The sequence below is a fragment of the Coloeus monedula genome, assembly GCF_965178545.1.
Source record: "Coloeus monedula genome assembly, chromosome: 22".
Lineage (NCBI taxonomy): Eukaryota > Metazoa > Chordata > Aves > Passeriformes > Corvidae > Coloeus > Coloeus monedula.
The window spans coordinates 1660133-1675678 of NC_138802.1; the positions used below are offsets into that span (position 1 = coordinate 1660133).

The 15546-nt window shown below is 50.4% G+C and overlaps 1 protein-coding gene across 1 annotated transcript; it reads right to left on the reverse strand.

Moving 5' to 3' along the window:
• Positions 1–5897: 5897 nt before the first annotated feature.
• On the reverse strand, positions 5898–10724 carry TNFRSF18 (TNF receptor superfamily member 18; the record flags this gene model as incomplete). Its single annotated transcript, XM_082295574.1, has 6 exons — positions 5898–6058; positions 6484–6624; positions 7194–7282; positions 7367–7454; positions 9321–9455; positions 10571–10724. 6 exons carry the CDS (start codon positions 10722–10724, stop codon positions 5898–5900), a joined length of 768 nt encoding a protein of 255 aa, XP_082151700.1.
• Positions 10725–15546: the final 4822 nt, after the last annotated feature.

The window sequence follows — 15546 nt, forward strand, 5'->3', positions numbered from 1 at the left end:
GTGGGATCAGGTAATCCAGGGAGGGGGAAGGTGAGGCCAGGACGGGCTCTGGGAGCACTGGAGCTGATCCCAACCATTGTGCAGCAGCAGGAAAAGCCCTGGGAATGTTCTGGAAGGGCGCTGTGACCCCCGGGGAAGGTGCCAGGGAATTCACAGCCAGCCCAGGGGACGCGGGAGCGCAGCCAAATTCCAGCTTCCATCGGCTTTTCCCAGAGTTTTTGGTTGGGGGTGGGAGTTGCACTGAGAAAAAAAAAAGAGGATTTTGCTGGGTTTTCATCATTCCTGCCTGGAAAATGGGAGTTGAGGAAGTTTCAGCATCCCTGGAAGTGTCCAAGGGATGTTGGAGCAGCCTGGGATAGTGGAAGGTGGGATGGGATGGGATTTAAGGTCCCTTCCCACCCAAACTATTCTGGGATCTCAGGAGTTGGAGAGATTTTTCTGGATGGGACAAAATCTGTGGTGTTTGCACCTGAAAATGGGAGAGCCTGGCAGGAATTGCAGACTTGATCCTCTGATTTTAACCCTGGGAATGCCCCACTCCGAGATCCTAAAAAAAAACCCAAATCCCACCTTGTTTTCTGCTCTTGCATCCGAGTTTAGCAAATTAGGAATTCAAAGCTCCATAAATTGGCTTCGTGACATTTTTAACGGAGGCTCCACAGGGATCAAATTCCCTTCAAAGCTCCGGTTTGGGAACAACCCAGAGGCTGCCTGGAAGAATCCCAATCCCATTGTTTCAGGCACTTTTCGCTTCACTCCAATAATTAATGATCCAATAAACCAAAAATGTGAGGGAGGAGAGGCTCCCAAAGAAACCGGGAGTTCTCAGAGCATGGAATGGGTCATGGAATCAGAAACTGGCCATGGATTCGCTCTGTTAGGAATGAGTTTGGAAAGAGCACCCCAAATCAGCGAATTGGGGTTTTTCCATGTTTATCCCAACATTCTCAGATTCCTGGGAAAACCTTTGGGATCTGAAAAGGTTTGGAAGGAAGAGGGGAATGGAGGATTCCCTTCCCTTCCCTTCCCTTCCCTTCCCTTCCCTTCCCTTCCCTTCCCTTCCCTTCCCTTCCCTTCCCTTCCCTTCCCTTCCCTTCCCTTCCCTTCCCTCTTTCCCTCTCTTTCCCTCCTCCCTTTTCTCCCAATTAACCCCTGGCTCAGCTCATATTAAACCAATAAAATAATATAAAATAATATTAAATATTATTGCAGGCTCAGCTCACATTAAACTCGCTCCTGGGAGTGGGAAGAGTTTCCCAAGCCTGACCTTTGGGACACTTGAAGAATTTAAGGTCCATTCTAACCCAAATCATTCCCAGATTCTGGGATTCTTTTCCTGACATTTTCCTGACTGAGCCCAGCTCTGTGCATTAAAAACTGATTTCTTTGCCTCCGATTAAAATCTTTTTAATGCAGAGAGAATTCTTGTCCTTAGGGAGATGCTGAGGTAATTTTTAGCTGGAAATTCCAGCTGCATTGCAACTGGATTCTGGAGAAATCAGTCACTGATATTCCATTAAACTGCATTTTCCAGGGAAAGGGGAAGTTTTGCCTCCTAAACTCTGCTCTTTTTTTTTTTGTAACAAATGACCCCAGGCGGTTTTTGTGTCCCTGCCAGGGCCAGACACAATTCCCAAAGGAATTAATGAGCCACATCCAGGTCCAGTAATTTACTGGGAAGACAAATTCCCTGGGAGGGGATCGTGCTGTGAATTCCCTGCTCGGTGTGAGCAGTGACACCCCTAGGGCCCTTCCCTGAGAGCTCAAGTCACAATAAACCCCTAATTCCAGCATACTGGGATGAAATCCTTTGCTGGGAGGGTGGGGAGGGGCTGGGACTGAATTCCCAGAGATTTTATGGCTGCCCCATCCCTGGAAGTGCCCAAAGCCAGGTTGGAGCACCCTGGGATGGTGGAAGGAGTCCCTACCCATGGATGGGGTGGAATTGGATCATCTTTAAGCTCCCTCCCAACCCACTCTGGAATTCCATTTGATGGAGTTGCCTGTGATGAAATAATGGGATAGAGCCGAAAAACTCAGGCACTGCTTCCCATGGGAAATCCCTTTCCCACTGTCCCCAAGCCCTACAGGGCCCAAACGTGGCCTGGCCTCCACAAAACCCCACACAGGGCTTGGAATTAAAAAAAAAAAAATCTTTTCTCAATCCTTTTCCAGCCCCTTCTGAGGCAATTCCCCCTGGTAGTGCCCTGATTTGTTGGAATTGGTGGTTCCTGGGTGCTCTGGGGGTGTTTTGGGTGGGATTTGAGGAGGAAATTCAGGGAAGGAGGGCAGGGATCAGCACAGGCCTCACCACAGCTTTTGCTGTCAGAACCCTTTGGAAGCAGAATTTTAAAACAATTCCTGACTGGGAGGATTTGCAAATCCCTCTCCTTTATTCCAGAGCAAAGTGGAGCAGGTGTGGGACAGGCAGGAGATGTGGGAACAGCTCCCTGGGGACAGCACCTGCACCCAGGGGTGGGACCAGCGGGGAATAAACGCAGGGATCATAAACCAGGAGAGATAAGGATGGGTGACAACGGCCACAGCCTTTGTCCTACCTGGGTTTTGTCACTGGGGCAGGAAATTTCACTCTTGGAGCTCAGAGGAGCAGAAAAGGGAGGGAAAAGGCAGCAAAAATCTGAGTTTCAGCTGTTCAGTGGCACTTGGTAACTGTGACAGAGCAAGGCCAGCTCCACTTTGCCTCAGTGTCCCCTCCTTTCCCTCAATGTCCCCTCCTTCACCTCAGTGTCCCCCCTTTCCCTCATTTTCCCCCCCTTTCCCTCAATGTCCCGTCCTTCACCTCAGTGTCCCCCCTTTCCTCAGTGTCCCCCCCTTCCCTCAGTGTCCCCCCCCTTCCCTCAGTGTCGTCTCCTTCACCTCAGTGTCCCCCCTTTACCTCAGTGTCCCCCCTTTCCCTCAGTGTCCCCCCCTTCCCTCAGTGTCCCCCCCTTCCCTCAGTGTCCCCCCCTCTCCTTCAGTGTCCCTCCTTTCCCTCATTGTCCCCCCCTTCCCTCATTGTCCCCCCTTTTCCCTCATTGTCCCCCCTTTTCCCTCAGTGTCGCCCCCTCTCCCTCAGTGTCCCCCCTTCACCTCAGTGTCTCTCCCTCAGTGTCCCTTTCCCCTCAGTGTCCCCCCTTTACCTGTGTCCCCTGTTCACCTCATTGTCTCTCCCTCATTGTCCCCCTTTCCCTCATTTCTCATTTTCCCACCCTTTCCCCTCAATGTCCCCCCTTTCCCCTCAATGTCCCCCCTTTCCCCTCAATGTCTCTCCCTCAGTGTCCCTTTCCCTCAGTGTCCCCCCTTTCCCTCAGTGTCCCCCCTTTCCCTCAGTGTCCCCCCCTCTCCCTCAGCGTCCCCCCCTCTCCCTCAGTGTCTGCCCAGTCAAAATCAGCAATATCCATGGAATTATCATGGAATCAGGGATGGTTTGGGTTCGGAGGGACCACAGGCAGGGATATTTTCCGCTATCCCAGGCTGCTCCAACCTGGCCTGGGACACTTCCAAGCATGGAGCAGCCACAAATTCTCTGGGAATTCCATCCCAGCCCCTCCCCACCCTCACAGGGAAGGATTTATTCCCAGTATCCCAGCTAAACCCCCTCTCTGTCCCTTTGAAGCCATTCCCTGTGTCCTGTCACTCCATCCCTTGGAAATATTCCCTCTCCACCTTTCCTGAAGCTCCTCCAGGCCACAATTGGATCATCCCAAATCCTCTTCCAGGCTGAACATTCCCAACTCTCCCAGCCTTTCCTGCTCCACTCCTCTCAGCATTCCCAGTGCCTTCTCTGGATTCCAGCAGCTCCAGGTGGAATTCCACCCCTCAGGATCTGCCAAACAGGGCCTTCCTACCAAAGCCAGGCTTTGAAAAGGGGGAGAGGGAGGTGGAAAATGTGAAACTGGGAGGTGGAAAATGAAAAACTGGGATGCTGATCCCACAGGCTCCCTGGAATCGGAGCAGCCAGGACAAAATCAGCCCATTTAGACCAAAAATGGGATTTTTTTGACATCTCCAGGCAGCACTTCCAAGGAAAAAGCGGTTGGAGCCTCCCTTGGAGCCACTCTGGGCTCCTGTTGGTGAGGAATGAGGAGGGGGCTCCATTTTCCTTGGAGAAGTGCAGTTGGCATGGAGTGCTGTAACAGATCCTGGTTATTCCAGCAGCTCCCAGCAGCCTTTGATGATAAAAGGGAAACAATTCCCAGATTTCGTCACTCAGGCCATAAAAGCAGCAGTGCCTCTGAAGGGCCCTTTGTGCTTTATCCATGAATTTTCCAGGAAATATTGGTCAATCTTTAATTCCCTCCCCTCCCCGGGCTCTCACCGAGCCTGTTCTCTCTGGAATAAATTTTTCCAGCCTCTCCAGGAGCTCCCTCTGCTGCCACTCTGCTTCCAAAGGGTTGGGAATAAAGCTGGGGTTTGAATGGAATTTTGTGGCTTTTGTTGGAATATTGTTCCCATGGGTGTATCCAGATCCTCTGCTCCTGGAGGGTGGAATTCTGATGCCTGCACAGCCCCAAAAATGGGATATTTTTTTTCCCCCAGGTTTTCCTGGGAGCCTGAGCCTAAGGATGGCTCTGTTCTCTCCAGGATTAGGATGAAAATCCAAAGTGGAAAAGGCTCAGCTTCCTCAGGATAATTTAGGGAATGATGCTGGATTTGAAAGCCAAATAAAATAAAAATCCCAAAGCAAAAAACTTCATTAAAATGAGTTTTTCTTTAGAATTTCCCAAGTTTTCCTGAGGAATCAGAAACTTCCCAACCCAACTTTTGGGGTTGCAGTTCCTGCAGAAATTCCTCGCTGTGATCCCAACCCCAAATCCAGGGAAACAGAATCACCTGCTGCAAGCTGCTGGAACTCACCGGGAGCCTTTGGAATCTCACAGGGAGGAATTTTTTCCTGATATCTGATCCAACCCTGCCCTCTGGCAGTGGGAAGCCATTCCCGGTGTCCTGTCCCTCCATCCCTTGTCCCAACCCCTCTCCAGCTCTCCTGGATCCCTTTAGGCTCTAGAAGGATCTCCCTGGATCCTTCCCTTCTCCAGGGGAACATTCCCAGCTCTCCCAGCCCCGTTCCAGATCTTTGGAGCTGATCCAAAATCCAGTGATCATCCAGGAGAGGTTTAAATCCATGTGCAATTGCTCTGAAATCCCAGGAATTTACACGGATTTCCACTGAATATCCACCAAAGGCACAAGAAACTCGTCCTGGATTATCCATAATTATCCATAATTATCAACACATCGGCATCTCCACAGGGGATCAGCCCAAGAAACCTCCAAAACCTGCTGGAATTACATCATAAAACCATGGAATATCCTAAGTGGGAAGGGCCCCACAGGGATCAGAGTCCTGCACAGCAATCCCAAAATCCCACCTGAGAGCATTTTCCAGGATTTTTTTTCCATTTCCATTTTTCTGGAGCTCTGACCATTCCCTGGATGAGCACCACTCTCTTTTGTCCTGATTTTCCTTGGAAGAACCTTCATAGGAAAATCCCTGGCAGCACAAAAGGAGCCTCCCAAGGGAATCTTTGAGCCGGAGCAGCCCCCGGGGCTGGAATGGGATTGGGAAAGGCTGGAATGGGGTTGGGAATGACACAATCAGGGCAGTTTGGCAGCGCTGGAAAACCAAGGGAAGAGGAGGAGACGTGGCTGCTATTCCAGATCCTGGAAATCAGGATAACCTGGGAAAGCTCCTGAATCAATGCCAGCCTGAATGAGCAGGGTTTTATCCCTAAATTCCAGGATTTTGGGGAAAAACAAAGCCAAACTCGCCCTAAATGCACTCCTTTCCCTATGAAAAAACGATGCTTCACACCCCATCCCTCCCTTTCCTGCTGTTTTTCTGGGAAGCCGAGCTCAGCCCTGCTGATTCCTGCTGATCCCAGATAATGATCCCATTATCTGAGCTCACTGTAGACTTTGAGGGATAAGATGGAAAGTTTTTCCTCGGCCGTTTTCTCCCCGTGTTCCTCCTCTGGGAATTGGATGCTGTAGGATTCCTCCCCTTGGAGAGGGAGCTGCGGGGGCAGCGGCAGCCGCGGGAAGTTGTGTCCCAAATCTGCAGTGGGAACAAAGAAAAGCTCATCCAGGAATCCCAGAAACCTCGGTCAGGCTGCCCAGCCCTTTTCCAGGTCGTGGGATCAGGGAATTATGGAATGAGTTGGGTTGGAAGGGATTTTAGGATGATCCAGTGCTGCCCCATCCATGGGCAGGGACACTTCCCGTTATCCCAGGGTGCTCCAAGGACTCTTCCAGGGATCCAGGGGCAGCCACACCTTCTCTGGGAATCCATTCCAGGGCCTCCCCACCCTCCCAGGCAGGAATTCCATCCCAAAATCCCATTTAACCCTCCCCTCTGTCAGGAATGTTGGCCTGAATGATCGGTGATTCCGGGAACCTGCCCCAAATCCCAGAGGAAAATCCAGATTTATCTCACTAATTCCACTCCTTTTATCCCTGCTGGAGCTTCCAGAGGTTCCTCACCTCCAGGTGGGTTTTTTTTGTCCTTCCTGAGGGTCCAGATGCAGAAGTGCAGCAGGAATGTGAGCAGGATGAGCACAAACACAGCCACAGCCGTCAGGATGGCCAGGATGGTGCTGGAAGGGAATTCCAGGGGAATCCGAGCTGCAATTAACGGGATTTAATTAAAAATTAAGGAATTCTGGGCCCAGGTTTTTGTTCAAGAGGAAGGAGATCTTTCAAGGGAGTTTAGGGATTGATTTGGGAGTTCTGTGGGGAAAGAAGGAAGGTTTGAGAGGCTCAGAGTTGAGGGGGCAAGGGAATCATGGAATGGGATAAAATAGGGAGAAAGGAAGGGGGAAAAAGGAAAAGGAAAAAGAAAGGGAGCAGGGAAGGAACTGAAAAAAGGAGAAAGGAGGACCTAAGGACATTTTTCCTGGAGAAACCAGGAAAACAGCAGGAGCAGCTCAGTGGGAAATGATAAATTCCCACCTAAACGTGCCCTATCCAAGGATTTTCTCCACCTTTTTCATGGACAGCGCTTTAAAAGCGGAATCTTTGCCAGGCCAACAATTAATTAATCACACCTCAATTAATAGCAATATTAATATCAATACTAAAATCAGTATTTTATGAAACAACAGCAGCTTTCCAAGAGGATTTCCAGGCCGGGAAGCTCTGGAGGATCCCAGAAAAAAGCAGGGAAGAGGGAATAAACCGCGGGAAGGAAGTACCTGGCTCCAGAGGTCTCATGGGGAAGCCGCACACGGAGTTGTGGGTGCTGTTCCCTTCCTGGAGCGTTATGAACCCGCTGCTCTCACAGCTGGAAAAACCATTGGAATTTGGGGTTATTAATTATTAATGATTATTATTTATTATTATTAATAACTATTAGTTATTCCCATACTCAGTCCAGTTGCGGCACCAGCCGTTCCTGCTGCTGGAATAAGTCCCGGTCTCACATGGTTTACACTCGAACTTGAAATTGACTTTTCCTGCAGGGAAAAAGGATGGGAATTTGTGACATCCCAAGTTCCGGGGGAAGCTTTTCCCTCTCCGTGTGACCAATCCCCCCTAGAAAAATCCACTCCCAGTTCCTCCTCCCACCTTGGAATTTTGGGAAAGGAGGGTTGGAAGTTGAGGCAGCTCAGAGCAAAAGTGGCTCCTGCAAACTGTCCCAAAGTTTGGGGTGAAAATGGCACTGGGAGAGTGACAATCCCAAATTTTGGGTGGGAAGAATCCCAGGAAAGCATTGCAGGGTGCGAAAATCCCAGATTTGGGAAGGAAAGAATCCCAGAAAAGCATTGCAGGGTGTGAAAATCCCTGTCCCACTCCCATTCCCGATCCCGGCATTACCGATCCTGCTGGGCTCGTGTCCGGGCTCACACAGGGGCAGCCTCTGGCAGTACTGGCAGGTCCTGTCCCCTGTTCCCTGTCCCATTCCCTGTCCCCTGTCCCATTCCCTGTCCCATTCCCTGTTCCCTGTTCCCTGTCCCCTGTTCCCTGTTCCCATTCCCTGTTCCCATTCCCTGTCCCCTGTCCCGTTCCCATTCCCAATCCTGGCATTACCGATCCTGGTGGGCTCGTGTCCAGGCTCACAGCGGGGCACCTTCTGGCAGTACTGGCAGGTCCTGTTCCCTGTTCCCTGTCCCATTCCCTGTTCCCTGTCCCATTCCCTGTCCCATTCCATGTCCCCTGTCCCATTCCCTGTTCCCATTCCCTGTTCCCTGTCCCATTCCCTGTCCCCATTCCCTGTTCCCTGTCCCATTCCCTGTTCCCTGTCCCACTCCCATTCCCAATCCCGGCATTACCGATCCTGGTGGGCTCGTGTCCGGGCTCACAGCGGGGCACCCTCTGGCAGTACTGGCAGGTCCTGTTCCCTGTTCCCTGTCCTGTTCCCTGTCCCGTTCCCTGTCCCGTTCCCTGTTCCCTGTCCTGTTCCCTGTCCCATTCCCTGTCCCATTCCCTGTTCCCATTCCCTGTCCCCTGTCCCATTCCCTGTCCCATTCCCTGTCCCCTGTTCCCATTCCCTGTCCCCTGTCCCGTTCCCATTCCCAATCCCGGCATTACCGATCCTGCTGGGCTCGTGTCCAGGCTCACAGCGGGGCACCTTCTGGCAGTACTGGCAGGTCCTGTTCCCTGTTCCCTGTCCCATTCCCTGTTCCCTGTCCCATTCCCTGTCCCCTGTCCCATTCCCTGTCCCCTGTCCCATTCCCTGTCCCATTCCATGTCCCCTGTCCCATTCCCTGTCCCATTCCCTGTTCCCATTCCCTGTTCCCATTCCCTGTTCCCTGTCCCATTCCCTGTTCCCTGTCCCACTCCCATTCCCAATCCCGGCATTACCGATCCTGGTGGGCTCGTGTCCGGGCTCACAGCGGGGCACCCTCTGGCAGTACTGGCAGGTCCTGTTCCCTGTTCCCTGTCCCATTCCCTGTCCCCTGTCCCATTCCCTGTCCCGTTCCCTGTTCCCTGTCCCATTCCATGTCCCCTGTCCCATTCCCTGTCCCATTCCCTGTTCCCATTCCCTGTTCCCTGTTCCCATTCCCTGTTCCCTGTTCCCTGTCCCGTTCCCATTCCCAATCCCGGCATTACCGATCCTGGTGGGCTCGTGTCCGGGCTCACACAGGGGCACCCTCTGGCAGTACTGGCAGGTCCTGTTCCCTGTTCCCTGTCCCGTTCCCTGTTCCCTGTCCCTGTTCCCTGTCCCATTCCCATTCCCAATCCCGGCATTACCGATCCTGGTGGGCTCGTGTCCGGGCTCACACAGGGGCACCCTCTGGCAGTACTGGCAGGTCCTGTCCCCTGTTCCCTGTCCCATTCCCTGTTCCCTGTCCCATTCCCATTCCCAATCCCGGCATTACCGATCCTGGTGGGCTCGTGTCCGGGCTCACACAGGGGCACCCTCTGGCAGTACTGGCAGGGCTCGTCGGCACAGCTGTGCCCTGGGGGACATTTGCAGTCGTGGTCCTGCGCCTCCTCGCAGGGGCTGCTGCTTCCTGCCGAAAGGAAAGGGTTAAAAAGGCAGGCATTCCCATTCTCCTGGGAAAAGACTGGAAAAAAGGGTTACCAGGGAGGTGGCACTGCCACCCACCCTGCTTCGGGGTGGTTGAGGAGCCCTGGGCATTTTGGGGGGGGGGGGGGGGGGGTGTACAGCTCCTCCGGACACATTTACACACGATTTCCACGTAATTTCCAACATTTACACACAGGTGTGCACAATTTATACACAGCTACACACAGGTTCCACAGCATCTCCCCAGAATTTACACTCTGTACACACATTTACACACAATTAGCCACATTTACACGTATTTACACACAGTTTACACACAATTTACACACATTTACACACAATTTACATACAATTACCATTTACACACATTTATACAGGTTCACCCACAATTACACACAAATTACTCACCATTTACACACAATTACCCACAATTTGCCCACATTTCTACACAATTTCTACACATCTACCCACAATTTCCACACATTTCCACACACTTTACACTCATTTCTACACAATTACCACACATTTATACACAATTTCCACATCATTTCCACCATTTACCTACATTTACATACATTTATACACAATTTAAACAATCTACACACATTTATACCCATTTACACACAATTTACCCACATTTACACAAAATTTACACACAACTTCCACATCATTTACACAATTTATACACATTTACACACAATTTACCCACATTTATACACAATTACACACCATTTACCCACATTTACACAAAGCTTACATACAACTTCCACGTGATTTACACAATTTATACACATTTACACACAATTTACACACATCTATACACAATTACACACAATTTACCCACATTTATACACAATTACACACAATTTACACACAACTTCCACATCATTTACACAATTTACCCACATTTACCCACAATTTACCCACATTTACCCACATTTACCCACAAAATTTCACACGATTACACCCATTTACCCCCAATTTCCACACTGTACCTATGCTTACCCGCATTTACCCAGCATTTACACCCAATTTACACACATTTCCACCAAATTTCCACCCTGTACCTCCATTGACACCCCCCCTGCCCATCCTCACCTCCTTTCCAGGTGCATTTAGGGCAGCACTTGGTGCCATCTCCCCACACCGCTCTCATCTCTCCATCCTGGCACTGCCCTGCCCGGCCCTGCCGTGCCCAGCGCCCCAGGAGCAGCACCAGGAGCAGGAAAACTCCATTCCTCTGCTTGGGCATCTTCTTGGGCAGTGGCACCCTGGCGTGGGCAGTGCCACCAAGTCCCTGGCACTGCTCTGTCCCCTCTGCAGAGGAAGGCGTTGGGGTTTTGTGGCTGAACTCTTCCTGCTTTTTGAGGGGCGGGGAGAAGATTTGCTTTAAAATGGCAGAGTCTGAGTGTCAGGCATGACCCAGGGAGGAGCAGCAGGGGCAGAGAAAGGGGTGGCTCCATAAAAATGGGGGTTTGGAAGGGTTTTGGGGCATAATTGAGGATTAAAGGGGATTAAATTTGGGTTGTGGGGTCAGGGAATGGTTGGGGTTGGGAGGGAGCTTAAAAATCAGCTCATTGCTGACACCTCCTACTGTCCCAGGGTGCTCCAAGCTGGCCTGGGACACTTCCAGGGATGGAGCAGCCATAAATTCTCTGGGAATTCCATCCCAGCCCTTCATCACCCTCACAGCCAAGAATTTCTTCCCAATATCCCATCTAAATCTGATCTCTGTCAGTCTGAAACCATTCCCTGTGTCCTGGCACTCCATCCCTTGGAAATATCCCTCTGGGGGATGAACCTGTCCCTAAAACCCATCCCAGCCATGCCCCCTGTGGCACCTGACACCTGTTGTTTATCACAGCAAGAACCACAAATTTCTTTCTTTCTCTCTTTTTTTTTTTAGCTGTTTAGGTTTCTTCTCTTTTTTTTTTTTTTGCTCTTTGGGTGTTTTTACCCTTCGAGCTGCTCAGGTCCTGTCAGATGACGAACATTTCCAGTCAGCTCAGACAATGATTGTTCCTGCCAGGCCTGAAGCTCCAGAGTCAGCAGTGACCTTTCAGAAATAACCTGATTTATCTCCTGTCTCATCTCTGGGGTTTTTCTCAGCAGCTTCACCTGTGTCTGCTGCCAGGAGCTGACATTTTACCGCTCAATCCTCTCCTTGCTCAGGCCTCAAATGCAGAGCCCACTTCCCACCCCAAAAAACTCTTTTCCAGCCAGCCCCACACGTGGATCAAGGCAAATTCCAACCGTAAATTTAAACTGTCATGGAAAAGAGGGGGAAATGTCACAGATTTAATCCCTTTTCCACACCCTGGGGTACCACAACCTGCAAGGATGAGACTGAGGGAAAAACCAGAGGATTCTTGCACCCCTGTGGCACTTGGAGCTCTGTCTTCAGGGCACTGAAAACACATGGAATTATCCTCATCCAGAGGCACATTCCTAGGAGAATTTGCAGAATTTGGGGGTTGGGCTCTGGGACAGGATGAGAGGAAATGGCCTCAAATCCTGTCAGGGGAGGGTCAGGTTGGGGTTTCCTCATGGAAAGAGGGGTCAGGCATTAGAAAGGGGTGGAATTCCCATCCCTGGAGGTGTCCAAGGAATTCCTGGATGCGGCACTCACGGATCGGTCACAGGTTGGACTCTGATCCTGGAGAGCTTTTCCAACCCAAACAATTCCTGTGATTTCTCTGCCCACATTCAGGATCTCCAGCTGGACACGTCACCTCAATTTCCTTTCTTCCTGGAGCCTTCTTGTCCTTTCCTTTTTTCCTGGAGCTTTGCTGAGGTGACCAAATGACGCATTTTGGAGAAAACAAAAGGAAACCACCCCCCAAAAAAGCGTCACCGCTTCTCAAAGCCATCCCTGCCTCTCGTGAGGCCCGGTGGCTTCCCCATCACCCCTCAGGCCTCACGTCAGCACTGCCAGAAGGTTTTTAGCAGAATTTTTGGTTTCCTGATGCTGATTTTTTTTGCTGATTACCCAAAATAGGGGAGGAAAGAAAGCCTGAGCTTCTCCTGCCAGTAAAAAAAAAGAATTTCTGAGTGATTCACAAGTCGTTAGGCCTGGCTGTGAATTGCCGGCAGGCCCCAGCTCTGAAATCTTTTCATCCCACTGTGGAAAACTCCATGGATACTTCCAGGATTCACAGAGGGAAGGGCTCTGTGCTTTTGGGGAAATAAATTTCCCTCAGGCTGGACTTAAAAAAACCTTTTGGGCTGACAGCAACAGTATGTTACTCACAGGATGAGGTCGTTTGTCACACCAAGAGCCAGGAAATTGGTGAAAGGTCTGGAGATTGGGGCATGAGGAGCAGCTGAGGGAGATGGGGAAGGGCTGGGGAATTCCTGAGGGAGCTGGGAAAGGGAGAAAAGGGGGATCAGGGGGGATTTTGTGACTGCACAACTCCCTGACAGGAGGGAACAGCCCCAGGTGGGGGGCTCTGGGACAGGGAACAGGGCCAGGATGAGAGGGAACGGCCTCAGTTGCTCCAGGAGAGGTTTAAATTGGAGATCAGGAGGAATTTCTCCATGGAAAGGGTTGTTAAACGTGGGAATTGCTACCCTGGAGGTGTCCAAGGAAGGCACTCGGGGCTCTGGGCTGGGTCATTGTCACAGGTTGGGGATCAGGCACAGCTCGGAGTCTGATCCTGGAGGGGTTTTCCAGCCCCAATAAAGGAATTCTGTGGAAGAACAGCAGCGCCGGGGCTGCAGGAGGGGTGGGAGAGCCTGGATATCAACTCCCAGAGCACCAGGAGCAGGGACAGCTCACCCAGGGCTGCCCAAAAACTTCCTAAAGATCCTGAAGGACAAAGCAGTTATCCACGATTTATCTCCCTGAATCTGGGAGAGAAAATCATGGGAAATGGTTGTGCTCCTTCCCTTTTTTAAACTTTTTTTTCCCTGCAAGTTCTGCTTTTAAGCTCATCTTGTGGTTTTGCCTGGCTCTCTCTGGAATTCCCAAATTTTGAGGGCTTGCAGTGCCCAATTCCTGCCCTCTGGCACACAGGGAGGATTCCCTGCCCTGCCCAGGAATCCCAGGACGTGGCAGAAACCTGGAGCGAAACCCTCACCCCAAATCCATCGAAACCCCTGAATCCTTCCCAAAAACTCAGCACACCCCATGGAAAGATTCCCCTCTTTGGGCTCCGAAAGTGGTGACTCCACGAGGAAAATCCCAAGAAATCTGACATTCCCAAAGGGAAATCAAGCCAGACAGAGGGAAAATCCAGAAAAACCCCAAACCCAGGCTCAGCCCCAGTATCTCCAGTGACCTTTTTTCCATCTCTGGTGGCAAACCTGAGTCACGTCGGGGCTGCTCCGAAGCAGGGGAGGATGTGGAGAGAGAAAAAAAGCAGGAGATAAAGGATCTGGCGTAGCCACAGCAACAGAAACTCGTCACAGGCCGCCAGGGAAAACCAAAAAAGGAAAAAAGAAAAGGAGGAAGTGACCATGAAAAGAATTGTTCTGATCTACAGGGGGTTTTTAGCTCTTTTGTTTTTAAAAAAAAATTAGAATAACTGCTGAACACGAAGTACAAATGTCAGATCCGCAGCTTGAAAGGGCTCATCAAGAACGGCAAAATTCAGCTTATTTATATTTTTTCCAGCGTGGCTCAAATATTGTCAGTTCTTGCCTCAATATTTATCCAAAGTTAGATAAATAAGGAAAAAAAATCCCTTCATTTTAAATAAATATTGATGATGAAACTGCAGGCTGAAAATAGAAATAGTTTGGATTGAAATGCTAAAGGGGTTGGGATTTTGTTTGGGTTTTCTCCTGGTTTTTGGTGGAATTCCAAGCTCTGCAGCTCACACAAACAATGGAAGGGGCTGGTGCAGCTGAAGGCAAATTAGCCAGGAAAAAATGGGATTTTTTTTTTCCCCTCAGGAATACAATTATTATCCAGGAAAACTGGCATTTTTCTCCCTCAGAAATACAATTATTTCTCATTTTCCCAGGTGGATTTTAAAACAAATTGCAGGGACAGCATTCCAGCAGTTTGAAGGTGCAGAGCTCTGCCTGAGCCTCTCAAAGTGTCTGAAAAAGGGGAAATTTGGGTGAAAAACGGGAACTTTGGTGCCCCAGAGCTGCACCTCTGACAAGTGAAAGTTTCATTCGTGTGGGAAGGGAGTGTGGGCAGGAGCAAATTTTTCCAGATTCTCTGCTCATTTTTAACTATTTCCTGGCACTTCAGGCAGGACTGGAGCAAAAAAAATTCCAAATTTTCACTGAGCTGTGGTGATTAAAAAGAAATCAATCGTTATTTTTTTATTTACAGTGAAATTTTGGTGTTGTTTTCTTGAAATTGGCACCCAAATCCTCAAAAACTCCAAGCACAAATCCCAGAGTGGTTTGGGGTTTTGTGGAATTTTAAAGATCAGCTCATTCCAACCCTCATTCCTCCAATAAATGTCCCAAATCCCATTAAATATCATGGATAAATCCTCGGATGGGATTATCTTGTGGTGGGATCCAGGAATTCTGCAGCAGGAATTCTCTGCCCTCTTTCCCAACAAATCCAACTCATCCTCAGCCACCCCAGCAGGACCAGCATTCCTTCCTTTTCCAGGCAGAAGGGAAGGTGGTTTTTTGGGAAATCCCTGGCTGGGGAGCTGCAGGAAGGACACTGAGCCAGGGGCATCTTCCTGGAAAACTCCTGGGATTCTTGGAAGCAGTTGAGGAGCCCAGGGGACAGAGGAGCTGTGCTGGTGACAACTCCCCTGTTCCTGGGGGTGTTCTCGTCCCCACCCATGGGCTCAGGAGTTGCCAGAATGTTCCTGGGGCACCTGGAAATGTGGGATTTGAGCTCAGGAGTTGCCAGAATGTTCCTGGGGCACCTGGAAATGTGGGATGGAGCTCAGGAGTTCCCAGAATGTTCCTGGGAAACCTGGAAATGTGGGATGGAGCTCAGGAGTTCCCAGAATGTTCCTGGGGCACCTGGAAATGTGGGATGGAGCTCAGGAGTTCCCAGAATGTTCCTGGGAAACCTGGAATGTGGGATTTGAGCTCAGGAGTTCCCAGCACCTTCCTGGGGCACCTGGAAATGTGGGATTTGAGCTCAGCTG